Here is a 25,824-nt window from a genome sequence, read left to right as displayed (position 1 = left end):
GAACTTGGTGTCTGTGGACACTTAGCTTTGGACTGTGCAGGCATGGGTCAAAGTGGCTGGGAGAAGCTGTGCACTGCCAACCAGCCAGTCTGCTCAGACCTCTCAGTCCCTTCCACCATCCGTCTTAATGAAATATGAAAAGTGCCCTCATTGCGGCCCCTCATCAGCAACACGACCACAGAAGGTGGTGGAGGGCATTCCCTGCAGCTGTTACTTACCACCTCCGTGCAGCACGGCCACCATGATGGACGGGAACCACGACGTCTCGCTATTGCTGGCCTGGAACTCACGCTGGAGGTCCGTGAAGAAGATACCGATGCAGGAGGGGAAGCCCAGCGTCAGCCCCTGCAGCAGCACTGCGGCGAGCAGAACCATCCATGCCCATCCCCGGTCCTGGGGCTTGGCAGCTATGCGTGCTGCTGCTCCTCCTTGGGACATGATGGCTTCTTTCTCCTCCTAAGCCAGGCTGCTGGGGAAGGGAGTGCAGCTACCATGCAACCTTCAGCCCAGTGAACAGACCTACAGAGAAGAGCTGATGGTATTCCCAAGGCCCAGAGGCACCACTGCGTCCCACACCTTTTGCAGCTGACACTCTAGACTTCTTGCTCTGCATTTCTTCTAGCACCTCCGTTCCTTCTTGCTACAGGATCCTGCCAACAGATTGCTTGAGAAACAACTGCCTTCCCCTTTTATATTTCACAAGACTGTGACCACAGCCAGGTACAGAGCAGGACCACACCTCCTCTGAGGTATGAATTGGCCTTACCTAGTTCCCGCCCTTATTTTCCCTTTCACCTGCTTTCATCATATGGAGTCCCCTTGCTGGCAATTGCTAAGGTCACTCAGTCCTCGTGCTGAGAAGAGAAGGAAAAACTCTGCAAATGCCAAGAAAAATAGAAACATATACAGCTTGTGTGTTGCAGCAGAGCTCAGTGTGAAACTTTCAGGAAAACTGCACCTACTTACAAAGTGCTAAAAAAACTTTTTTAAAGCCGTTAATTAATTAGGATCCAGTGATTGCAGCGAGGCTTTTGCTTTACCTCAGTTTAGAGCTTCTTCTGAGAGATCCCAGTTTTGACTTCAAGGCTGGCAGCACAAAACATATAGTAACAGCATTCCCCATCCTCTCCACATGAATAAACATGTATAAAAAAAAAAAAATCTTTGGCAGCAGGATGAGCTCAAAAAAAGTGCCCATAAGGTCACTGCACAGTGCAATATTTATTTAGCACTCAAATAGTGTTTTTTCCCTAAAACAATAGCTATATTTGAGTTTTGTGTGCAGCTCTAAAAATGAGTAATAGTTTGATTTTGCTCATTATTTCAAATATGCCATGGTGGCAGAAAGTGAGTTTCATACCTCAGGCTGAGACCAGAATTGGTCAAACGAAGGGTAGCAAGCGCGTGGCTGCGTGCGCGGTGCGGGCGGCTCATCCACTGTGTGCGCAGCCCGGTCAGCTCATGGCCCACGGTTAGATACTTCTGCTTCAGTAGCAACTAAAAGCTTTGATGAAGTCTTTTGCAATATTAACCTAGGCATCACTTCTGCAAACAGGGCTCTTAAGCTGGCTGGCTCACAGCCAAAAAAAAAAAAAGGCCGGGAGCAGAGGGGGCCCGTGGGAAGGGGCTGTGAGATGCAAATCACGGTGGTGGTGCTCAGCACACTTTAATCCTTTGTCCACTTTAGCTGGGCGCAGATAATGCAACTAATTCAAGTGCTTGTCTCTCTGGTGTGAATTAGCTGGATGACAGCCTAAAACCTCTCCCCGGCAACAGCAAACCTGCAAAAAAAGGCAGAAGCATAGCTCCTCTCTGTTCCCAGCTGCCCTGTCCAAGTCTTGATTTGTCTAGCAGAAGATTTCTGGGTCCCCTCACATTTCCCTGTGTGCCTGCTCACTGGGGAGGACTCTCCAGTGGGGCTGCAGATGCTGTGGCTTTCATCCACTTTCTGCCCCTGGCTGCAGGACACCTTTTCCCCTGGGCAGCCTAACCTGCATGGTCGCTGCAAGGACCCTGGAGATGTGCTGCCAAGTGCTGCATGGTCTCCTCACTGCATTCTGCTTGCATAAAGGTAAAGGAACAAGTTTGTTCCAGCACTGGCTTACGCAGCTGTGCCATACTGAACAACAGCACTGCCGCAAAACCTTGGTTTAACCCTTCCCAGGGTAACCGGATAGGATGGACGGTGCAAACGTGGAAGGCTAGTGTGTGTTTTCGTGCTTCTATGGGCTTGATGTTCTCAGGCAACCTGCTCCTGGTGTTGAGCAGTGTACATGAGACCAGGGACATCTGCGAAACACAGGCAGATTTTCACATGCATGTGATCATCTTGTGCTGATAGTGTTGGGAATAGGATTGAAGTTCATAGCAATAGCCACACCTGGGTGCCTACTGCAAACAGCATGCTTTTGTTGGGAGCAGATGAACTAGTGCAAACGTGCTTCCCACTACCAGCTGGTGCAATGCCTGGGGACACATGGGTGCCCTGGATGGTTTCAGTCTTTCTTTCCAGCCACTCTTTGCCAGTCACTGTCTTCCCTGATGAGCTAATTCTCTCTTGTTCAGGTCCAAACGTTTTCTTCTTCTTCTTCAGCGACCCCCAGGACACCAGCATTCAAGCCTTCTTGGATTTCCCTAGTTGTGATGGAACAGCCCTAGTAGTTGTTCACGGCAGCAGACCAGGAGTGCTCACAGTGATTCTCCCTGCTTCTTCTGTGCCTCAGTTTCCCTCAGCTGTAATGGGGGACAAGCAGCTGCTGGCATGAAGGTTGCTGGCTGCTCCCTGCAAGGGCAGGCAGCCCTTTATGCTGAGAAACACAAGGGCCTGGGGCATTTATGTAGCTCACCTCCTAGAAAGATGTTTATATTTAGCCTGCAAATGATGATGATCTCTGTATCTTGTCCTCAGTAAAAGCTTACAGCTGGTAGATACCTCTGGGGTGAGAAGAGCAGTCCACTTCTCCCCTACAGCTGCTCAGGAGGGAGACCCAGCAGCAGGGTCCAGCAGGGAAGTCAGGAGTGTGGCTGTGGGGGAGGCAGAACCGCTGCCCCCAGCAATGGGGCTTGGAGCAGTGTTCAGAGTCCAGGCGATGCCTGTGGCTTGGCAGCAGGGATGGAAATGGAGAGCAAAGTTTCTTGTTCGTGGTACATTAGGTCTCTGTAACCTGCTGCGTGGCTTGCAGCAGCATCCTCCTGCTGCCCCAGCTCAGCCCCGTGTGGGCTGGACATGTATTTTATGAATGTGTAAAATAAACCGCATGCACAGAAATGAGATGTTTACTGTAAGCTGAGGAGGGTGGTAAACTGTTTTTTGGGGTCACTCAGTACTCAGTGTCTGTTGGGGGTAGGAAAGTCAAACACTTCTCTTGGTAAATACCTTTATAAGTGACATTTTAAGTACCTTTTCAAGTACCTTTTCATCCTGAGATCTTGGCTTGCTTTGCCATCCTCTCCCAGGTAGGTTGTATTACATCCCAGCTGACTTTTCCAAGGTCACCCAGTAAGTTGATGGCAGAGAATCCAGATCTAGCTCTGATTAAAGCATTGGCCCAAGTGACACAGCGTGGCCCAACACTACAGGCTTGTGTCTGCGGGATGTCACTTGTCAGCAGTCGCTTGCAGCCCTTAAGGGACAGGCTGTGCCTAGGGCACGATGGAGGTGGCTGCAAGTCCCTGGCTCTGTGCATGTCCTTACTGGCATATTATGGCTCCATAAGCCAGTCCTGAGCTCAGGAGCCTCAGCAGCAGTTTTGGGGCAGACCATTTGCCTGGAAACCAAAGTGCAAATGCTTCAGAGCTTGCAAATTGTTTTTGAGAAAGACTAGTTGAATTTGTTCCAGAGATCCAGATTAGCAAATCATCCAACAGATGGAATCTCACAGAGGAAGTGGGGGGGGCTGTTTGTTTGTTTTAAAAAAAAGGAGAACTAAGTGACATTTCAGCTGTGGGATTGCAGAGCAGTTCAGGGCAGGGAGCTATTCCTGCCCCAGGTTCAGTCCCAAATTAAACTCCTGCTCTGATCCTTCTCTTGAACCCAGACAGACCCAGCAAAAACTGAGCTCTCAGAGCACCTGAAAACAGATTCCTGGCCTGAGACTGAGGCAGGGACAGGATCTGAACAATCCTGGCAAAACCCCTACAGACCAGCTCTGCTGGTGCTGAGAAAATGGGACTGTGCCAAGGATGGGGGAAGTGCTGGTTTATCATGAGTTTCCCAAGCAGTTCCCATTGCATTGCTCCCATGTCCTTCCCCTGCAAAGGGCAGCAGGGTCCTGCCTGCACTAATAGGTCTTAATTAGCCTGACCAGCCTCATCTGGGGCCTCTTCTCACACACCCTCCACCCCATTTTTTCCCCCAGCTACACTTAAGCCCAGCTCCTTGCCTAGATTGATCTTTGATCTGTCTCACCACTGTTTTCTGCTCTCCTGGGTTGACTTTGGATCTGCCTGGCTGTTTTGTGCACATTAGTCACCAAGAATGTGGGTGTAACACCAGGTGAGAAATCCTGCTTTTGGGACCAGGTTTAATGACCATTAGCCAGTACTGGGGATAACACTGCTTGGTGTGGAGGTGGGAAATGGGGGATGAGGAGGCAGCTGGCACCAGAGCACGCACTGACAGCTCCCATCAGCTTGCAGGAATCCAGCAAGATGTGGCTTGTCCCTTCTCTTTAACCTGATGGCAAATCTCCAGCTGGTGGGTGATTGCGAATGGTTGGTGTGCAAGCTGGCCCTTGCCCTCCTGACTGCTGCCACCCCCCCCCACGGTCGCTGCCTGTGGCTTTCCCAGAGCTTGTGCTTTGTGCAGTAGGCAGGGAGGTCGGTGCCAGGAAGGGCAGCTCTTCCCAAGGCAATGGGGCTGGCTCCGGAGATGGGTTTGCAAAAGATGTGCTTGTGTAAATTCATGCTGGAAGTGGCTTTGGAAGTGTCTCTGGCTTGTGCTGTGTGACGCCCTGACCTGCCACGCTGCCCTGTGCTGTGGGTTTGTGCTGCCTTGGGACCGGGACAGAGACAGGGACCAATGCTGACACAGGACTACCCAAACAGATGGAGGTCTTTGATAGGAACCTGGCTGAGGTTATTGAGGATATCTGGAAGCTGCTGGTGCTTTTCTTTCAGCAATTTCCTGCATTTGTGAAGGTGAGGGAGGCTGGTGTGTTCCCTGAAAAGTGGGGCTTTTGAAGAAATGGAGTTACCTTATAATTAGCTGCATGAAAACTCTAGCCAGTAGATGAGGTTGTGGCACGGGGTGGGTGCAATGGGCTGTGTTGCAGCTGTGGGTGAGAGTCTAGCCGTGCTGCAGCCCATCTCTCCCATGGACTGACATCTGGGGACCCTGAGCAGTGGCAAGGAGGTTTCCCTGTAGCAGATCTTACCTGTCAAGCTCTTGATTGTCATTTACCTTGGCTTTTATTAATGAGGAATATGGGATTTAGTGGGGGAAGGATCAAGAGAAGTGTTTCCCTGTGGCTGGCTACTGGATTCTTGGAGCAGGTGTAGGAGGTTGTGGGGGATTGAAGGTGCACAGCCAGAACTTGTGGAGCATGGTTTTTATGAAGCCAGCAGGGTTTTGGGCTCCAGTGAGCCAAAAGAAGCAGCTTTGGCTGTGCTGCTCTCAGCAGGTCCTCTGTCATCCCAGCCAGGTCCTGCTCAGGTCTCTTGTCCAAGGACAATTGCTCTAAGGAAGGTGCAGGTGATGCCTAGAAGTCACAACAGGGCAGGAAAGGAGATAGAATAACTTAGTGCCGACACCTAGGCTCTTCCTGCCCACACCCAGAGGGATCTCGATGTTCAGCCTTGTGATTCCTGGAAAAGGAAAGACAGGAGCTCTTCATCCTGCTGGGAAGTGCAGGTCGCTTTGTGCCTTAGGGTCATCTTGTCAGGGGTGTGTGTGGAAAGAGCAAAATGTGGCCTTGAGCATTTGTTTCATGGGCAAAACCCCTTTGGTTTGGCAAATACAACCATCCCCTTCTTACTTTTTATATGTTTCTCTGCATTCAAATTTTAGATTAAAATCCACTGAAATATTAGGATGAGGATGACTGTTCATTGAGTATTTCCTAGCCCTTTAGTGACTAAACTGCCTGCTTTTCTGAGACATCTTGAACTCAGTGCCTGGGTTAAGGGCCTGGCTCTTTGCTTGGTTGCCCAAACATTTTTCCTCATTTTTAGCCACTGTCCTTTGAATTCATCAAGATCATTGGTGCGTGTTTTCCTGGCTGTGCTGAAGGACCTGCTGCCCAGACTGCCCTGAGCTAAATCATGGGTGGAAGGTGCTCACCTTTCCCAAGGATTTTCTTGGTGACACAGAGACCAGCTGAGCTCTCAGCTCACTGAGGATCTGTGCAAGACCCATGAAACTTGAGAACTCCTCACGCTTCAGACTGATGATGGACTTGTATCAGACTCCCATCTGCTGAAGTCTGGGGAACCGTAGGAGGGATGGGGGCCTCTAATAGGAAATATTGCCAGAAGGTCAAATATCGATGCCTTTGCTCATCTGTTATACCACGTTCTGAAGGCAATTGCTAGGGGATTGCAGCTCCTTTACTGTGGCTTGGAGAAACCAATGTGTTTCTCCAGCCCTGGAAAGGAGAGGGTACGTGGGTGTTATTTGCCCATATGAAAGTTGGGCTAAACCTTCAGTGACTGTCTCCGAACCAGATCTAGGTGGAAGGACATGGCTAAGGTTCTTGTTTCCCAAACATGTCAGTAAGCTGGGTTGAAAATATCTGCAGGCTTTCTGTCTGCAAATAGATCTGGCTTGATTACTTTGTTCCGGGTGAAGGTGAGTGGGTAAGTGACGAACTGACCTTCGTCTTTACATGAGAGCCTGAGGCAGAGCAGAAGAGCGTACGTGTTGTGCAAGATGCATTTATGGCTGTGGCCAGACCTCTGCAGCACTGGGTTTCACCCTCCCAGACATGTGCAGAGAGGGGAAATGCAGCAGCAGTTTCCACTGCTTTTTGCTGGAGCCCCAGGCCAAGCAGCCAGATGCTGATAGGTGCCTTAATGCTGCTAAAACCCTTTCCTATCTGTAACGTCAATTCGGGTTTCCTCTCTGTCCACAGACATGAGCGGGCAGGTCAGAAAAACAAATGAATTGTGCTACAGGCAAAACTGGCAGGGGCAAGCCGAGCTGCCGGCTGGGGTGACTAATGGGAGTTCTGTGGTATTGTGGTGAGGTGAGCCCCAGCACCAGGGAGCCAGGTGGCCCCCGGCCACAGCGTGGTGGCTGGGGTGGGCTCAGCCCTGGCAGGAGCCTGAGCCTTTCCTTCCACAGGACGGATGTGGGACTGTTAGTTTTATGCCCTTTCCAATGCAGAAAAGGATGATAAAGGGTTTTAAAGTCCATCTGCTGCAGCTCGGGTGCGTGCGCTACTTATTGCCTTTACTCTGTGGCTATCGCAAAATCTCAGCTATGTTTTGTTACTCATCTTCCTCCCAAGCACCTGGCAAAGCCACCTGGGGAATTTATTTCCCCCAGTTGCCTCTGTGGGGTAGGTACTAAGCTACTTGGGTGTTTTTGTGCTGCCTCCTGCCTTGGTGGTGGCACAGCCCCAGGGATGGAGCCCTTTGCCCACAGGAGCTGCTTGTCCCTGGGAAGGTGCCTCCACTGAGCATCCTGCATCTTCTCGGGGCAGCAGGGTTTGGAGGCAGCCTGGGGTGCTCTGACAAACCCAGCCAAGAGCCAGGGCCTTAACCCTCTGCTGAGGCCAGTTCTGCTGCAAACTGTCCCCCTCTTTCCCTTCTCCTGCTGCTGCAACAGACCTAGAGCTGCCTGGGTTTTGGCAACAGGGATGGCTGAGTTTTGGCCTGGCCCCTGGCAACAACAGGACCTGCTTATTCAGAGGTGGTGCGTTGGGTTCATTCTTATTCTGGGTAAGGTAAGACATGCAGCGCTGCTGCCAATCCAGTACAACCTCTCACCACTTGGTAATGCTGGGGCATCGCCTGTGTTTTCTGCAGCAAGAAGTAAAGAAATTGTTTTTAAAAGGAGTTAAGTGGGTTGCACAGCCTTGGATGGGAAAGCAAGGGATGGCGCAAAGGCTTGGTGGCTCCAGCTTGTGGTTTCTGCAGAAAACGCTGAGCGATGCTTGTGTCTTCTGCATGGTGATATAGCATTGTGTTAGAGGAACCACCTGCCTGGCGGACCTGGAGCTGCTTAAAGGTCCTGCACAAAGGCTCTTCCTGCCTACATGGCCTTATAGGACAGTCCTAAAGTGGGAGAGCAGGGAGGTTATGGCTGCAGGCCTGAAATGCTGGCTGTAATTTGAATTTCTGCTGACAAGTCCTACCTTGTGAATGTGATCAAATACGCATGTGGTGTCAGCAGTGCCAGCCCTGCAGTTTCCATCTCTGCCCAAGATGCTGCCGGCACTTGAGCATGGCTTTACTCTGGGCAAGTTCACTGGCAGTCCAGACCTGCAGTCAGGTCTGGAACAGAGATGTGGGGATGGAGTCAAGGAGGTTTGAAAAGTACTGTCTTCAATCAACCCATGCTATGTGGTGACTTGGCTCAGCCATGGTTTCTGCCCCCCATGCTGCTGAGCTCCCTGTGGGGGGGACAGTCTTGTCTTCTTCCACCGCGTTGGTGTTAAACCCTGGTTTGGGGACGTGCCAACCCCCTCCCTGCTCCGTTGCTTTGAGGCTCCTGTTGTGGTCGGGATGGAGGCAGGCAGCGTGCCTGCAGGGCAGCCTTCAGAGTAGCTACAGCAGGCAACAGCCACTTGTAGTCAAAAGTAAGACTAAATTAATCCAAGTTTTCCTATTCTTCATTTATGTCTTTGCTCCTCCTCCTCCTTTTCCCCATGTTGGGCCCAAATTGTCAATGTTGCCCAACTTTCGGCATCACCAAAGCTTGACTGGTTTGCCTCTCTGCCTCCCTGCTACTTGTCCATCTGTTGGTATCTCTGTGTTCCAAGCGTTTCTGAGTTGCAATACTCTGTAAACAGGAAAGAACCTAAATCTCAGCTAATCCACCCGTCTTGCTAAGGTCACAAACGTGGGGAAGGCTGGCAGCTTTCGGGGTGGAGGTAATAGACCAACTATTTAAAACATCCTCCAGTGTTTCTGGGCTAATGCCACATGCCCAGGGCAGTCTCTCACCCAGCAGTCAGCTGCGGGCTCAGAACACAAGGGGAAGCTAGCTTTAAGAAACTCCACTTTATTTTTCTCATGTTCATTCCATTTGTCTTGGTGATGGCAAGAACCTTGTATCTTTGGTCTTGTGTGGAAAGTGGAGAGCTGTTTGCAAGCTTCTGCAGATGTTCAGCGTGGCACTTCTGTGGTAGAGGAAGGGGCAAAGCTGTCTGAAACAGTCAGACCTTTTTGCCACGTGTGCTGGTCCAGAGTTGAGTAGGGGTTTAGCAAACGGAAGCTGACAAAAAAATTCTCTTCCTTTCTTAGCTACTCACATTTAATGCTTGTGTTAACGTTCTACTTGCTTGTGGTCATCAGTGGAAATGGTAAAGATCAATGTAGAAGTTGAGATTCTTTTGTGTAACAGAAAATCAGAAACATGCTTCATTTTGCCTTTTTCTCTGAAAGCAACCTAGAAAGACTCCAAAATCTAATTATATTCTCCTCTTAGCAAATCATTGTTACAAATAGAGTCAGAAGCAGGTACACAATTTGCACGTTTCTTTCCCCATACTGTAGTATTTGTCTCGTAACGTGGCAAATGGATGCAGAGAAAGCAGCAGGCTGCAGACTGTTTGTTCAAACTTTTCAAACCCATTTCAGAATCTTTATTGAAAAAAAAATTAATCACAGCATCTCAACTGTTATTCAAACACATTTAATAAACAAAGAGAAACAGTAGCAAAGGGCACTGACACGTGACAAACTGTACAAAACCTCCGGGTTTGCAGGCAAACGCGAGGGGAGGAGCCCACGGCCCAGCTGCAGGACTGGGGAGCTGCTCCGTCCCACCGCCCTGCAGCGAACCATGCCCCCTTTGCCTCAGCCCACTCAGTCACCCCTGAGAAAAATCGATTTTTAAAAATGTGCAGAAACAAAGACACTTTAAGAGGATATTTCCAGTCTTGCCATAATGGAACAATTTAGGCCACTGGGACAGTTTAAAAAAACCCAAAGTGTCATACTGTCCATTCCCAGGATTAATGCTTTACAGCGAAGCTTCCCAAGAGGCACACGCACTCTTGGATAGCCAGTAGATCTATCCCTGCTGACCTACCCTACTCACCACAACATGCTACCTTTTTTAGAGTGAATGGGACAAATTTCATCCTAATTCAGCACTAGTTTTGATATAGTTGTGACTGAGTGAAAGGCAATGGAAGGAAAAGCCCTGTTCTCGAGCACAGAGGGATGCAACTGGTGCATAATGCTGAGACCAGCCTTGGTCTCAGGGTAAAGGTGACCTAGCACAGTTGGGAAAGGAGAAATCCTTCACTTGGAATGTACCTGCTCTGGATGGACTTCATGCCTGGTCCTAAATGTCACCCAAAACTTGAGTGTCCAGTACCAATGATTGGTTTTCTACCATGAACTTGTTCTTTTGAACTTAAAGACTCTGCAATTGAACCCAAAGTCTTCAATCCCCTGGCACGTCCTCACTGCAGAAAGCAGCGTGGAGGGGAAAACCGAGATGCAACTTTGATAGTCTTTCTTGTGCACCTGAGTACTGTTCCATTCAACTGGTAACGGTAATTTTGGGGCTCTGTGGCTCAGAGGGGAGAGTGATGGCATCACTCTTGCATCAGGCAATCCTCTCGTGGGCTTCACTACATATGGCATTTTTGGTGATGCAAAAAAAGCAAGGAGGTATCATTTTTATCTACTTGAGTTGTACTGGACAGAAAGTCTCCCTTTGCAACTACTGTTGCTTTGAGCTCCATGGTTTGAAAAGCAAGGTGCTCAGCTGGCATCGATGTGACACACAGCTCAACCAGTTCCTGCTGTCTTTAGCTTGATATTTCTTGACCAGTTCCCAGAAACTCCTTCCTCTGAGGAAGGGAAAGAAGACAGATGAGAGTGTTAAAGGGCTTTTTAGGCTGCTAACTCGCATACATGTGCTTCTTGATTTCTTAGCTGTGAGCACAGACGGACAATGACTGAGGCTACAAGATACTGACAGAGGAGAGATATCTATACACATCACAGTGTTATTTAGGCCCAGCCAAGGCGTACGGTCTAATCACACCAATACCATCTCACCACATTATAAACAGGGAAGATGGAGGGAAGAAGAGCTGGGTTCTTCAGCGTGATGGCAAGCCAGCTGCGTTTCAACAGCCTGTAACTGACACAACGTGAATTCAAAGACATTTGGCACGGTCCGTTGTTACCAGGATTAAACTAGCACAGATAAATTAACCAGTCTGTCTTGAGAATGAGGCAAAGCCTCCACCGGAGGAGGTACATTGGCAAAGCAGGATGGGAGAGGACAGGCAAGAGTACGTACAGGACTGAAAAGAGGCAGAGTGCAGCAGTATCACTCAGTGTCTTTGCTGCACATCTTGTTTGCTCAACTGGTTGTTGGACCGACCGTTGGTAATGCTGCTGCGAGGCCCTGTCAGCAACAAGTGATAAGATGGGGAACCTACCTAATTCTATGTCAAAACTTTATGGAGACCACAGGTAGCTGAAGTCCTCCAGAAAGGAGCCCAACTCCTCAGTCCAAGTGAGGAATTTTCTGATACCTTATTAAGAAACACCTGCTCTGAGCTTGTCAATGTCTCTGAATTCCAGCATCTCTGAAGCTTTGCGTTTAATGTCAGTTTGGGACTTGACTCAAAAAGACCCAAGTGTCTGGACACTTAGGCTACAAAGAACAAAGCCAGGATGAAAAGGGAAGAACATGCAGCAAATTCCTAAGAAATTCCATTTACCAGACTAAAAGGGACATGCCCTTGGTTAGGGATGGCACAGATGAACAGAGGGGAACCAGTGACTGCAGTTTGGCTAAGATTAGAATTCAAGAGAGGCACAAACGAACATTTTGCACATCCATCCAAGGCATTCCAAAAGAAAAAAAAGGAAAAAAAAAAAGAAAGAAAAGTCACAGAAGTCGACACATCACTTTGGACAAGAAACATTACAACAGTTTGGCAACTTTTCACCAAACCCCCCCACCCCAACTCTGTGATGCCCCTCTGTAATTTGAGGTGATCTCTTAAAGGTGGGGACATGAGGGGGCTGCAGATAAATCACTGCATGTAAATAGGGGATCTCCTCCGCAAAGGATCTCATGGGTTAAAACAAACCTACCTGCTTGCTACAGTACAAAAGAAATTCTGCCTGAAGTCCTCCCTTGGTGAGAAGGAAGGAGACAGAGAGCCCACGCTGCTGGAGACAAACAAGGCAAAGCTGAACTTGGCAGCAACAAGTCCCTAACCTTGTGACTTTGCACCAGGCTAAGATATGGCCGTGGCAGGGTATTGGAGGGGAAGATGTCACCACTCTTCTTCAGCAGAGAAGTGTAGATGACAAAACTATCACTCTATCACTGTTCTGGGTGAACACAGGTCTCTCTGTTTATGCATGCAAAGTAATGGGCTTTGGAAAATGCCAGGAGCCCATATGCAATAGTGTTAACAACAAGCCCTGTGTTAGATGTACACGCAACTCCCCTCCCCTTAGTATCTAAACTCAGCTCTTAGGAACTGAACAAGGAACAAATACAAAGCAAGAATGGAAAAGTTGGTGTGGGTTTTTTACAAGTGGTTGTTTTGTTCCTCCTTTTAAAGCCCTGTTCTTCTGATTTGGGGGGGCTGGCTGACAGGAGGGGGAGCACTGCAAGGTCCCTGCACTTTCTGGTGGCAGACCTGGGTGCAAGAAATGGCACAGCTCAAATACAGATCTTCCCACCGACGCCAGCCTGTGGAAGGTGGCACTGATTACAAGGGCCTGTGGACCTGAGCAACCTTCGCAAAGGCTCCGACTGGGAATCCGGCCCAGCCGTTGTTGGAAAAATTCAATACAGCGCTGGCCAAGAAAATAAAACAAATACTTGTGGAAAGGACTATCCAACTGGAAGAGTCTTTTCCTTCCTTGGTTTCCAGGGTAAGAGGGAAGCCTTTGGTTATGACCAGAATTATTAGCCATTGGTAGGACAGGCTCGGCTTTGCTTTGCATTAGCTTGGTTACTGTACAAGGGCAAGGTTGCATTGCGGAGAGATGCTCTGCCCAGCTAGACTGCCCTTTTGACATCTGGGAGTTTTAACGGAGTGGCCACTTGAATTACATCCGGGATCCCCGCTCTTGAAGAATCTGAAAAAGAAAAGAGCTTCTGTAAATACCTTGGACAAGCTTAGATGCAAAAGTTCATGTTCAGAGTCCTTGTTTTTTGCAGAGAAAGGAAAGATGTACTAAAGTGAGAGTAGCTTGCTGGCTTTTATGCTACTGTAACAAATGACAGGCTGGTTAAAGCTGACTGAGCCCCTTCTCTAGAAATCCTGCTTAGCTGCCTGCCAGGAGTTAAGAATGTCACCTTTTGTTGCTATCCTGGGGGAAAAAAAAAAAAAAAGAGAAGAGTGGATTGAAAGAGAAAAAAAAAGCTTGTCTCTCCCTGCAACATCCTGCAGCATCCTTCAACCACAAAATGTGACCAATCTCAAAGGTTCTTGCTATGCTGTCCTTCTTTTTCAAGTCTACCTCTTTCCTCCAATTTTTTTGTCTTAATTTGAAGCGTACAAAAAGCCTTAGCTCTCGTCCTACAGTAAAATGTGAAATCTTCCAAGAAGGGAAGATCACATATACAGGAGGAAATAGCAGAGCTGGTACACAGAATTGCTACTGCAAATTATCGATCTGCTAGTGTAAGAAGGGCTTTTTCTTTGCATAGGGGAATTCAAGTCAATACAGCTGAGCAGATGCCTTACCTTTGCCTTCTCGCTTGGCTCCTTGACAATGCCATTGGTAGAATTGTTGAGCTCCCTGGACACAACGCAGAGGAATTCTGCCTGGTCTTCGTTCCCATAGTTATAGGAAGATCCAATGCTGATCAGCTGTGCAACAGGAGACAGCCAAGGTAACTATCAATAAGTCTTGACTCTTGCTTTATTCCTACAATTGCTTTGTGAGGTACAACTGTCCAGTGAGACCCGTTCTGGACCTGTAGCCTCCTGTGTCACAGGCTTTCCTGTGTGTGTAAGGCAGGGATACAGCCGAGCTCCAGAGCCCTCTGGTGGCACCTGGAGCCCCAGGAAGAAATTCCAGCCTAAAACTGTAATGCTGAACATAACAGAACATTTTCCAATTACTGAGGGCAGAAAAAGGAAAAACACATCAGATTTTGCAATAGGTTTTGCAATCCAGCTAATTCAGATATGGGGCAGGCAATGCAGACTTCCTGGTCCAGACTATGTTGAACTCAGCTCTCAACTGGCCTTGTGACTTTGATGTGTAAAAACTGGAAAGGCAATTCTTTACCACAGACAGATGTTAGATAACTAGGGGACATGTGGCAAACTGGCACCATTCTTTACGTAGATGTTGTCAAGATGGAGTTTGATATCTGTATAAATGGGATTATATTCTATTACTGTTGTGACGAGGGGTCTGGACTCGATCCAAGAAATCCCATCTGTTTCATTTATCATTATTACATTAAAAGGATATCCTGGAGTGCAGAGCTAATTTGTCCTTTACAACTCAGTTCTGCTTTCCAGATAATAAATCTAAGTAATCTGAAGAAAGCAATGTGACTCTTATCAACTGTGTATATCTAGGAAACTTTAATATGCAGCATGTACCCTAACTTCCATGTCCTAATGGATTTTAGAAGAGACAGTTCCATATTTATATGAGACAGATGCAGTCAATAGCCTTCCTAGACAGACGACTATCTATATGGTTACAGTGCAGCTGCAGGAAGACCTGGGGGGCTGCCGTACTGACTGACCTCCAGTACTGTTTTAAATAGGTTTTGATGTTTTTGCTGAGGGCAGAAGATAGACACAGGATAAAAAAAGGATTATTTTTTTTTTTTCTTTTGCTTCCCTACTCCCTGTCTTGACTGTTTAAGGTCTCGGATATTTCAATACCACTCACCACTATTTACTCAACAAACACAAAGTATCTTTTGATAAAGATAGCCATTTTCCAGACTACTGAACTGCAGGTGGACAGGAGAATGGATTTCCATTTGAAATAGCAAATCTCTATTCCATCCTTAATTTAAGCAGGACTGAATGGTATAACGCAAAGAACCTGAAAGGCCACATGCTCCCCTGAGAACCGAAGCCTGACAGACAACAAGGCTGCAACAGCTTTTACCACTCTTGGCTTTCCTGCAGGTTTCTGAACCAGACTTTTGGATGTTATGAAGTGACTGGATCCAAAGAGTCCACGAAAGGAACGTCTGCTCTGTTCAGTCATTGGCATCCAGGCTAAGATTTAGCAATAGGCTCTCTTTGTCCCCAATATGTACCTCTGTTACCATCTTTCCTAAAATGTCTCAGCATGCCAACAGGTGTGATTTGGGGGAGGGCAGAAGCCATGCTGGGTTGTACATCTGGGGAAAGACCTTGGCAATAGGCTGCAGCTACAATGTGCCTCCCAGCAGGGCCCGTTTCAGCATGGGACGTATCCCGTGCTGCACCATTGCCATGTTCCTGCTCTGTGACCCAGTGTGGACCATCTCCCAGCTGGAGAGAGGCGTGAGGTCTAGCCCTGACCAAAGCATTGCATCTGTCTGTCCTGTTTAGGCTTGCTGCCTTTGGGGCTGTTTGAACGGAATGAAAGTCCTGGGGAGGGCAAGAACAGCTCCTGATGGTGGGAGCGTGCTGAAGTGGGATGTGCAGGAAATTTTCCTGGTGCCTGCGGTGTACAGGAAGGAAGCTGGAAGAGATCTTGGTGGTTTGTGCAGAGGTTGTGGATGGCAAAGGGAGGGAGGGAACTGGAAGGGAACACACTAGCGTTTGCTTGTAACTAGTATCTGGACCCTCTTGTTACAGATTTGAAAAGCAAGACTAGAAAAGATGTAAGGGTGCAGATTCCCGTGTAGGGCACTGCCTATAGCCTTCTGGTTTTGGGGGTGCATACGTGTGTGTGAAAGACAAATTCTGTAAGTAAATTTCCGGACAGCAAAACCTGGGTGTTGGAGAACTGCATTTCCATAAAGCAGCTAGTGGCTCACAGGGGCATGAGTTTTTGGCTGCCTCTCCACTACTCAATAGGAGTTGACAGGCACTATGGAACAGATATATATGAACAAGTGATGCAAGCGCTGTTGCTAATCCTGTGCCACACTTTGTGTCAGCACGCTTCCCACAACATCCACTTGTACTGAAGCCGGACTAATTGGGAAGACAGCAGAGCTGTAATCCACAGAGCCTATTCTGCAGTTTCTTAATATAGCATTAACATGCAGGCCAGCTGGTTTCCAGTTCTCTGTCCTCCTAAATAAGAGGACTGTATTTGATTCCAGAAACCAAATCTGGAACTAATGCCATACGCAACTTCAGTGACACCTAACCCTGAAACCAGCTGCATTACAAAGGCATCTGCAGGAAGTGTATTTCTCATGTCACTCAGCGCCTCTTTAGCAAATGCAGGAGTCATGGCTTTGAGCTTCCAGAGAAGTTGTGCTGTGTTTTTTCACGTATCTATTAATTTTCCTGGATAAAACTGTTGTACTGGGGCCTGGTATATGTGATGAAATGCAAGAGAAGGGAAGAATTGCTCTGGGATTTGACAAGGATACAAGAAGTCCTCAGAGAAAATGAAATCTTTCTTGGCAGTTTGAGTGAATTCTGCCTTTCTCTGTCAGTTATTTTACATAAGTGGACTGCTACTCAGTTCAGACTGCTTATTCAGAAGAAAAGAGCAGTGTGAAGTGCAATTCAATAGCAAACTCTGCTTAGTCCATATGCAGCTTTCAAAGGGATTCTGCCATTCTTTGGTAATGGTACCTGTTCGAATTTCCACCCGTCGGACATAGTGGACACCATCTGTGTGAGCTCTTCCTCTTGGCACTGCAGGACTCTGTACACATGCTTCACAGGTCCCTAAAGCATGGAGAATAAATATAAGTGTGAGTTTAGTAATTGTTATACTAGTATCAAGCTAGAAAATTAATAAGCCTCTCCTGCTCCATCATCTTGTTATTTGAGGAACTCTGAGCCCCACAGGCTTTCTGAGGTTTCATCCTTCTGACCATCCAACCGATTCTAAACAAGGTACATACGGTTGGCACACTTCTCAAAGTCTTCTAGGCGTCCAAGGGCCAGTGAAAGCAAAGCTTCTTTGGCTTTCAAAGCTGTTTACTGCTTTTTGAAAACATTCTCTTCTGAAATTGAAACTACTGGGTGTGTTAATATCAGCTGAGCAGCAATGGGAGAAACTGCTGCAGAGAGACAGATATAAAGGGAAGAAAGTGATTTAGAGAAGGAAGAGTTTGAACTATTCTTTACCTACCAAAGCAGTATGTTTTGCTTTATAACTACCCACCTTTGCTCCTGACCCCTCTTTTTAACTGTTCCTTTCCCTACAATGCTAAGATGACTCAGTGATCTATGCTTATAAAACCATAATGGATACTCTTTCCTAGCTGTGCCCTGGGTCTACCTAGAAGCTCTTATTCCCCCTGTTAAAGATGACTACTAAGCCAAAGAACTGCTACGAGAAGTGTCTACAGCCACACTTGTCCTTCTACTGCACTACAGAAAATGACTGACTTCATAACGCAAATGTTCCTGTGCATTACTTGAGAGGTTCTGTTCTCGTTATCCCGTATCCGCTCCTTCACCAGCCGCACAAGAGATGCAATATTGTAAAACTCGGCCTCTTCCAGCACCCCTGAGAAAGGAACCAAAAGTAGAGACAGATTCTGTTACTTTGTACAGGGCAGAATGAAGATGATTCTGCTACAAAGGTGCAACACCTGCTCCCGACTCCAAATCTAGCCCAGATGTGAGAAAATCCCCAAATGCTGAATAGACTGTACTACTGATTTCATGCTCCCAGGCTGGAAGAAAATGACCAATTAGCTGTCACCTCCTTTTGTGACTTAGAGGATCTTTAAGAAAGATTATTCCCCTTTCCCTGGGATTATCAGAAATCTCATAGTATAATCTCTATTTTGTTCACGCAGCCCCATTAGGAGAAAGTCACCAAAGCTGCCTGCTTGTAGAGAACAGCTGTCTGTGGAGGGAGAGGAGATGTGCTATCAGATCTTCTCCTCTGCCAACAGAAGCCTTAGAGCTAAGCAGAGCAGCGATGGGTTGTGCTATAAGCTGCAGGCCTCTGCTTTCAGGAAGACACAGGATCTAATGATTTAATCCCTGTTAATGAGCGTCCTTCTGAGAAACTAGCGGTACTAACAGCACTACTGGGAGATGCGGCTTGCTCACACCCTTATGCAGCACCGTGTCAGGAACCTTATGCGCTCAGGCAAGTTTCTGATGAAGGCTCTGGGATACTGCTATCAAACAGCGTTTGCAGTTCTTCCCTTATATCTCTCTCTTACCTTCTTCTGCAAGCTCCTTGTTTATGATGAGCTTCCCATGTCGGAGGTAGTTCAGTATTGGACCAAAATACGTGGGGTCTCTATCGATGAGATACGCCCCTGTCTCATCCTGTTGAGTGTGTACAGGAGTGAAGCAGGGATAGTTAAGTGGTACCAGGGAAAAAATAATTTCAGTTGAAAACAATAAACTGAACAGTTTTTCTCTGAGAACCTGAACTGATTTGACTGTGAAAGGTGTACTAATGACTCCACATTTAAACCAACTTCCCCCCTCCCCCCCAATATCTGAACTCAGCTACAAATATTGCAGCTCAATTATGCTGGCAGATGCTTCAAATTAAGCACTTCTAGGAACAGAGTTTATATACCTGGAGAGAAAAGCAGGGCTTAGCAGTTTTCTTCACTGCAATAATAAGAACCAAAAGCTGGCAGTTGTGTTCTGTCAAAATTTGTCTTCCAGACAACTTTACCTAGGAGACTCTGGTGGAAAACGGGATCCCCAGTTCTTGCTAACAGCATATGATGGTTTAAGTAGCTTTTTTTCTCCTTTCTACTACTGAAAATGCACATTGCAATGCACCAGCTGTGTCTCTAGCAATACAGTAGCTATTGCCATCAAGTAACCAACAACTGATAGTCAAACGCATTTCTTGAGCCAGCTCTGAAGTCTTTCATATCACTCCCTTAAATCACTTTAAAGCAACGTTTGTCTTGCCCATCAATCTGCTCTAAAGCAATAACTATGAAAAAACATTCTGAAATGTCATCTCTTCTACTCACTCATGCTGGTGACTGCTATTTTGATCACATCCAGTATTTATCTTTTGATTAAACTCTGAACAGAATGGCAAGGGATCCAACTAATTCTCAGTCTGACCTACACACAAAATATTTACAAAACCTTGTGCAGTGGCTCCTACAGAAAACCTGCAATTACAAGAATAACTGTTTGCCAAATCCTTATGATAAAGTGCAACGACTTCAAAACTATCGACCCATGCAAGGAACATGCGCTGTGATCTTTTAGGAGAGCAAAGTGAGATATATCAAATAAAAAATCATACGTGCTCAGGGTGAGAAATCACTAAAATTCCTGTTTCTGCAAAAGTTTCCTCCTAGTTCCCTCTCTGCCATAACCACTGTGGGAAGGTGCTGGTTTGCTCCTTGAGGGGAGTCATGTCACCACGGGAGGTGGAGGGCAGACTCTGAGCCCCGTTCTTGGGGATGCGGCCACCTCTGTGGCCGTGTAAGGGGACACGAGGGACAAGGAGATGGCGTGTGTCAGAGCGACATGTGCCCCGGGGACCGTGGGCGCGGGGTTGCTGTGGAGATCGGCCTATCTACGCCGTGGGGTCAGGGGCTGCCGGGGCCATAGAGCGGGGTCAGGGGGTGCTGGCCCCGGGGACACCGGCAGCCGGGACCGTCGCCCCGCCCGTAGAGCGAGTCGGGGCGCTGCTCCCCGGTGACGCCGGCTGCCGCGGGGGCTAAGGCGGCTGAAGGAGGGGCGGTCGTCCGGGGCCTCGCCGTCCCGGGGTGGGGTGGGGGCCGGCCCCCGCCGCGGCCTCACCTTGTCGGAGCCGAGCTCGGGCCCGTCCTGGCAGCAGAGGCGGCACAGGAAGGACTTGGGCTCCCGGCACAGCGTCTGCCGGGTGCTCACGAAGTACGTGCCGCCCACGTTCAGGCGCACCCACTTGGAGGCGGCGGGCGGGCGGGCCGCGCCGGGCGGGGACAGCGCTCCGCCGGAGCCCGCCGCCACCGCTCCGGCCGCGCGGGGGCTGGGCGGCCCCGGCGCCCCCCCGGGGCCCGGACTGGGGGTACGGCCCCGCGGCGGCCCCTCCGCCGCCGCCGCCGCCAGCTCGGCCATGGCGGTAGCGCTCAGCGGCCCCGCGTCGCCATCACCGTCCGCTCCGCCGCCGCTTCCGGTGCGCAAAGCGCTTCCGGGGCAAGCAGCGGCGGTCACCGAGAGAGGAGGGGAAGGACGCCTTCCGGTGGAGCTGCGTCCTGATTGGGCGGCGGGGGAGGGACTTCCGGCGCCGCTGGCCTCCGCGCTTGGGGACGGGGGTGGCGGTCAGTGAAGGTGAGAGCGGGGACCGGGGCCGGGGCCGGGGCCGGGGCTGGGGCTGGGGCTGGGGGGAGCGAGCGAGCGAGGCCGGGGGGTGTTGGTGGTGGCTGGAAGGGGGTCCTGGGGACGGGGACCGGCCGGCTGAGCCGGGGAGGGGGGTGTGGGATTCCCGGGGCTGGGGGAGGGAAGAGGCCGAGGCGGGCCTGGGTGTCGGGGGGGGCCGGTGGAGGGGGCGTGAGGGCGCGGCGGGGCTGGGCTGGGCCGAGGAGCGGGGCTCCGTGTGCCCCCTCCCGCCCCAGCCCGCACCCCTCCGTGCCGGCTTACCCGCGGGGGAGCCGTCCTCCCCAGCCCCGCGGTTGCTGGGTCCTGCCGCTCCCCCCAACCCCTCCACCCCCCCCCCCCAGCGTAACCCGCCTGGTGTCATCCCCTCCCCTGGGCGCAGGCTGGAAGCATGGCGGGCCGCAGAGCTGCCATCAAGGCCGTTGACTGGGCGGCCTTCGCCGAGAGGGTGCCTCCAAACCAGAGGGCCATGTTCAACGCCCTGAAGACCCGCAGCGATGCGCTGTCGGCCCGGTGAGTGTCTGTCCCGCTCCTGTGCATGGGGCAGTTCGATCCCTCAGCCGAACCGTTCAGCCTTTGCAGTGCTGGCTTGAGCCGGTGTTGGTAACCGTGGTCTCGCAGGAGTGTCCCGGCAAGCGTCAAAACAGGTCACCTTCAAGACAGCTAGTGGCTTTTTTTGGCAAGTCATGTTTACTTAATCCTCCCCAGAGTAAAACAACAGCTGCAATGTAAAAAAGCAGTTCTGTGAAAGCAGTTTGCTTTGGCATGCTCAAAACATTTTGCAAGCTGTGTTATTCTGTTAAATGCTGTACAAATTCATGAGTCTTCTTAAATCCTTCAGCATCCGCTGCTTGATACGAATGTGGTTGGCTACTGCAGTTAATATCGCTGATTGCCTCTAGCTCAGTATTGTGAAAACTGCCTAATCCTTTCTTACAGGGCTGCACCCAGAGGCACTATATAGCAGTCTGAAGTGGAGCAGGGCTGCAGGCTGAACTCTTCTAGTCTGCATAGAGAAGTCTGTTTCAAGGGCAGAGGGATTTGCAGAAATGGTTCATCACTCCTTGTTAATGATGGACCTGAAAATACTTAAACCAAACTTAGCAGGCTCTGTTGATGACACTCTGGAAAGTAACTGTGGCAGAGAGCAAATGATAGCACAAGGTTACTTCTAGCGCCAGTCGTGACTGCTCTCCTCCATCTCTTTAGGTTGGCTGCCCTGCCAGAGAAACCTCCGACCATTGACTGGGCTTACTACAAGGCTACAGTTGCTAAAGCTGGCATGGTGGATGAGTTTCAGAAGAAGGTCAGTCTCTATGTCAGTTGGGTGAGGCTTAAATGGGAAATGTCTTTGGTGTTGAGAGGAAAATACCATAATTGGCAGAGGTGGTTTTGGCTAGCAGGTGCCCCAGCTTTACATCCTGCAAATCAGTGTCACTGATCTCGAGGAGGTCACTTCAGTGCCATCTTTCAGGAGGAAACCTGTGGCACTGTACAGTGAGAAAGTGGGTGAAAGAAAACTTGATAAATTATTTTGGCTGCAGGATTGTATTCAGGTAGTGCCTCTCCTGAAGCGAACGTTCAAAGTATTTCTCTAACTCACTGAATGGAAGAAGGTGGCAGGCGTGGCTCTGCACACTGTGAAATGTGTAAAGCTAGTGGATGCCTGCAGGGGTTGCCATCCTCTTTATAAGCAGGAATTGAAAAGCATGAGTGAGGCTTTTGCTGAAGGGCACGTGGTGTCACTATGAAAGTCGGTGTGGTGGGTTGACCCTGGCTGGGCGCCAGGTGCCCACCAAAGCCGCTCTATCACTCCCCCTCGTCAGCTGGACAGGGGGAGAAAATATAACAAAAGGCTCATGGGTCAAGATAAGGACAGTTTAATAAAATGAAAGCAAAGGTCATGCGCAAAAGCAAAGAAAAAACAAATTATGTTATTGCCTACTTCCCATCAGGAGGCAATGTCTAGCCACTTCCTGGGAAGCAGGGCTTCAGTACGTGTAGCGGTTGCTCCGGAAGACAAAAATGCCCCCCTTTCGTCTCCCTTTACTTAGTTTTTATATCTGAGCTGACGTCATATGGTATGGAATATCTGTTTGGTTAGTTTAGGTCAGCTGTCCTGGTTATGTCCCCTCCCAAGATCTTGCCCAGCCCCAGCCTGCCGTTGAGGGGGAGCAAAAATGTTGGAGAGACAGCCTCAATGCTGTGCCTGCACTGCTCAGCAGCAGCCAAAACACTGGTGTGTTGTCGACACCTTTCTCGCTACTGATGCAGAGCACAGCACTACGAGGGCTGCTATGGGGAGAATTAACTCCGTCTCAGCCAGACCCAATACAGTCAGCTTCCCAAGGCTGGGGGGACCCACTGACCTCAGATGGATCTGGGAACTTTGTCTTGGAGGAAATAAGTCTGTGATATGATAAGTCTTTGGTATTAGATTTTCTTTTTTCCTTACAATGCTGTGCTCTTTACAGTGCTGTGACGAAGGTGTGTAGTTTTATGTCCTGGTGGTGGTATGCAAGTACAGAATAGATTGCTTTAAACTCACAGGTCAGCAGTGCTTCTTGTGAAGGACACAGTCAAGCTGCAGTGGTCAGTTTTAGAAAGCTCGTTAACTTACATGGTTGTGAGCACGTCCTAGGAAGAAAGGAAGGAATGTTCCCCCGCTGCCAGGGAAAATGACCCTGGTGTGAAGGATTTTTTCAATCAGACAAACCGCATAAAAAAATTTCTCTCTTGATTTACAGTTCAGTGCACTAAAGGTTCCTGAGCCAGTGGATACACAGACTGCCAAAATTGATGCTCAAGAGCAGGAAGCTGTAAGTGTTTAAACTGTTCTTTAATGCCGGGGTTGTCTCTGGCTTCTGTGAGGATGGGAAGGGGTGAGAGGGAAGGGATGTTCTGTATGTGCATCTGCACAGGAAGGGCAGCCTGAGCTAGAGCATGGCTCTGGTCTTCGCACGTGTCTCTGGCTTTTGGCTAAGCAAGAGGATCTCTGCATGTGGAAGGGTTTGGCGTGATCGGTTTTGATCAACGTTCTGTCTGCTTACCTAGTGTAACGATGATGAATTTTAATGCCAACTTAAAGCATGGGGTTGCAGGTTCACTCTAGGTTGCAGTCTTTGTCATAACCATATTCACCACATCCTCTGCTTTTCTGCAGGCAAAGAGCAGTGCTGAATATGTGCAGGCTTCCAAAGCTCGTATTGCCCAGTATGAGCAACAAGTAAGTCTGGACTTTGCTTAGTGAATAGTCTCTTTAACCCAGCCTGGCACACACCTTGTTTGTACTTGTGTGTGCTTTGCTCTTTCTTGCTGACAAGTGACGTGTAACGTGTTTGTCTCTGCTCCCACTTCAAGCTTCAGAAGTTCAGAAGCATGATTCCCTTTGAACAGATGACATATGAAGACTTGCATGAAGCCTTCCCTGAAACCAGACTGGACAAGGAGAAATATCCATACTGGCCCCACAAACCGATTGCTGATCTGTAAACTTGTCTAGAAGCAGTTTGTCTTAACAACTGTCAGATTCTATCATCTTTTAAATAAAGTACTTTCCCTCCTGTCTGTGGCTTAGATCTTAGACATGAGGTTGCAAGGTTTTCAGAAATGTGGAACAATACAGTAACTTGCAAACAGCCTGCTTTTCCTGGATTTTCTTTTCTACCTGTGAGCTTGTTTTTGTAGGAAGGACCAAGATCCCAGCTAGACCTGTTGATCAAACTCAGTCCTATTGCACCTTCTGTAATGCAAATAAACCGTCTATTCATCTGTGTAACCACACAGTGCAGGGAATGCAGTTCTGCCGTTGCAGGCAAATAGTTGCTTGGAAGTTGAACATATAAAGCCTTTTGAGGTGCTGGAGTGCATTTAGTAGTGATCCGCGATGCAGTGGGAGATATACCTCAGCAGTTCTACAGGCAGAGGTCTAGGGCTGTTTCCTAGGTTGGTTGTGATGGTTTAGCTGCAGCTGATTGCAAAAGGAGTTGAAGAAGTGTAGATGTGTTGAGATATGTTTAAAAAAAAATCAATTAAAAGTTACTTTTTAATTTTTTTAAAACATCCCAAGTATCACCCCTTTAATCCTGGCAATCCTGTTATTCTCTCTGTCCTGCTTTTCTGAATGATGTGGATCTCACAGAAACAACAGTACAAATGCTTCAGACTTGCATCGTTTTATTTAATTATCTGAGGTGGAATTCTTAAAAACCTTCCCCCAAAATGGAAACATCTCGATAAGAGAAGAAGGGCATTAACTCTCTCTTCTGTTGGTCATGTTTGTGGTAAGAATTATAGATGAATAGAATGAAGGTATTATCCCCAGATTTCACAATTGTTTTATTCAAATACCTTGCTAGCCCACAGAATACTTTAAGAACATAGGTAGTTCTACTGAACTAGAGTACAAAGTATTAAGCATGCAGATCTCATGCCCTATGGGGTTGGTTTTTTATTTTTTATGTTAGGCAACTGAAAACTGCAGCTCTATGAATTGAGCAGGAAAAAAATTACAGTGCAGGGCTTAGAAGCAATACAATGGAGAGCAACTGAACTAGCAGTGCGCAGAGCTGATCTCTAGCTGCTCCATTTTACAGAAATAGTAGCAAAAAAAAACAGGGACAGGAAGAAGTGACTGTAGAGAAGCACCTTCTCCAGAACTAGCAGAAATGGGTCCTGCTCCTGTGGTTTCCAGTGGGGCTTGGCTGGCTGCCTGTTTTCCTGGGCCTTCTTGGGAAGGTTCAGCAGTTGGGTGCCTCCCTTGGCGAGGTGTTTCGTGGTCTGCTTGGTCATGGCTCTCATTGCTGGCTCGGCGTCTGCAAAGAGCACATAGCATGTGTCAGTATAGGGGGTTTGGTGGGTGACTACCACGACTGATCCTGCCTGGGGCACTGGTTGCCCTGAGGAAACCCACCCTCGCTCAAACGAACCTGCAGTAAAATGCACCGAACCTACGGGTTTAAGAGGTTACGGGTTGCTTTACCTTGCTGGAAGTTTCTGAGAACCTTGTCTAAGCGCTGGGATTTGTGCTGCTGGTGCAACAGGAAGAAGGTATCTAACACAGCCATGATCATGAGCAGGAAGGTGCCTAAGAAGAATACCACTGCAGAACAATACAAAAACAAAGAAAGCCCTTGATAATTGGCATTATTTTCTTGCATGTAATCCTGTCTGTGTTCAGTTGCCTGGTGGGGAAGGGGGGAAATTTCTTCACTCCAGCAAGCTGATAAAGCTTAGCTGTTCATGACTTCAGTGTTGTGAATGTGTC

General features: G+C 48.7%; 2 protein-coding genes across 3 annotated transcripts; one reads left to right on the top strand and one right to left on the bottom strand.

Moving 5' to 3' along the window:
- Positions 1 to 9,723: 9,723 nt before the first annotated feature.
- Positions 9,724 to 20,353, bottom strand: KCTD2 (potassium channel tetramerization domain containing 2). Its single transcript, XM_075044496.1, has 6 exons — positions 20,004 to 20,353; positions 18,437 to 18,545; positions 17,675 to 17,766; positions 16,881 to 16,976; positions 13,848 to 13,973; positions 9,724 to 13,236 (listed from the first exon to the last, which is right to left on the bottom strand). The coding sequence occupies exons 1-6, from the start codon at positions 20,298 to 20,300 to the stop codon at positions 13,207 to 13,209; spliced, it is 750 nt and encodes a 249-aa protein (XP_074900597.1). The 5' UTR covers positions 20,301 to 20,353; the 3' UTR covers positions 9,724 to 13,206.
- Positions 20,354 to 20,380: 27 nt separating this feature from the next.
- On the top strand, positions 20,381 to 24,123 carry ATP5PD (ATP synthase peripheral stalk subunit d). Of its 2 annotated transcripts, none has more exons than XM_075044494.1 (6): positions 20,381 to 20,513; positions 20,941 to 21,071; positions 21,768 to 21,864; positions 23,306 to 23,377; positions 23,722 to 23,784; positions 23,919 to 24,123. In XM_075044494.1, exons 2-6 carry the CDS (start codon positions 20,950 to 20,952, stop codon positions 24,048 to 24,050), a joined length of 486 nt encoding a protein of 161 aa, XP_074900595.1. In that variant the 5' UTR covers positions 20,381 to 20,513; positions 20,941 to 20,949; the 3' UTR covers positions 24,051 to 24,123. The 2 variants fall into 2 exon arrangements, with proteins under 2 accessions (XP_074900595.1, XP_074900596.1); XM_075044495.1 differs by having other exon boundaries at positions 20,416 to 20,513; positions 20,903 to 21,071.
- Positions 24,124 to 25,824: the final 1,701 nt, after the last annotated feature.

The sequence above is a fragment of the Buteo buteo genome, chromosome 13 (assembly GCF_964188355.1).
Source record: "Buteo buteo chromosome 13, bButBut1.hap1.1, whole genome shotgun sequence".
NCBI classification, from domain to species: domain Eukaryota; kingdom Metazoa; phylum Chordata; class Aves; order Accipitriformes; family Accipitridae; genus Buteo; species Buteo buteo.
This window is presented reverse-complemented; position numbering and strand designations above follow the sequence as displayed.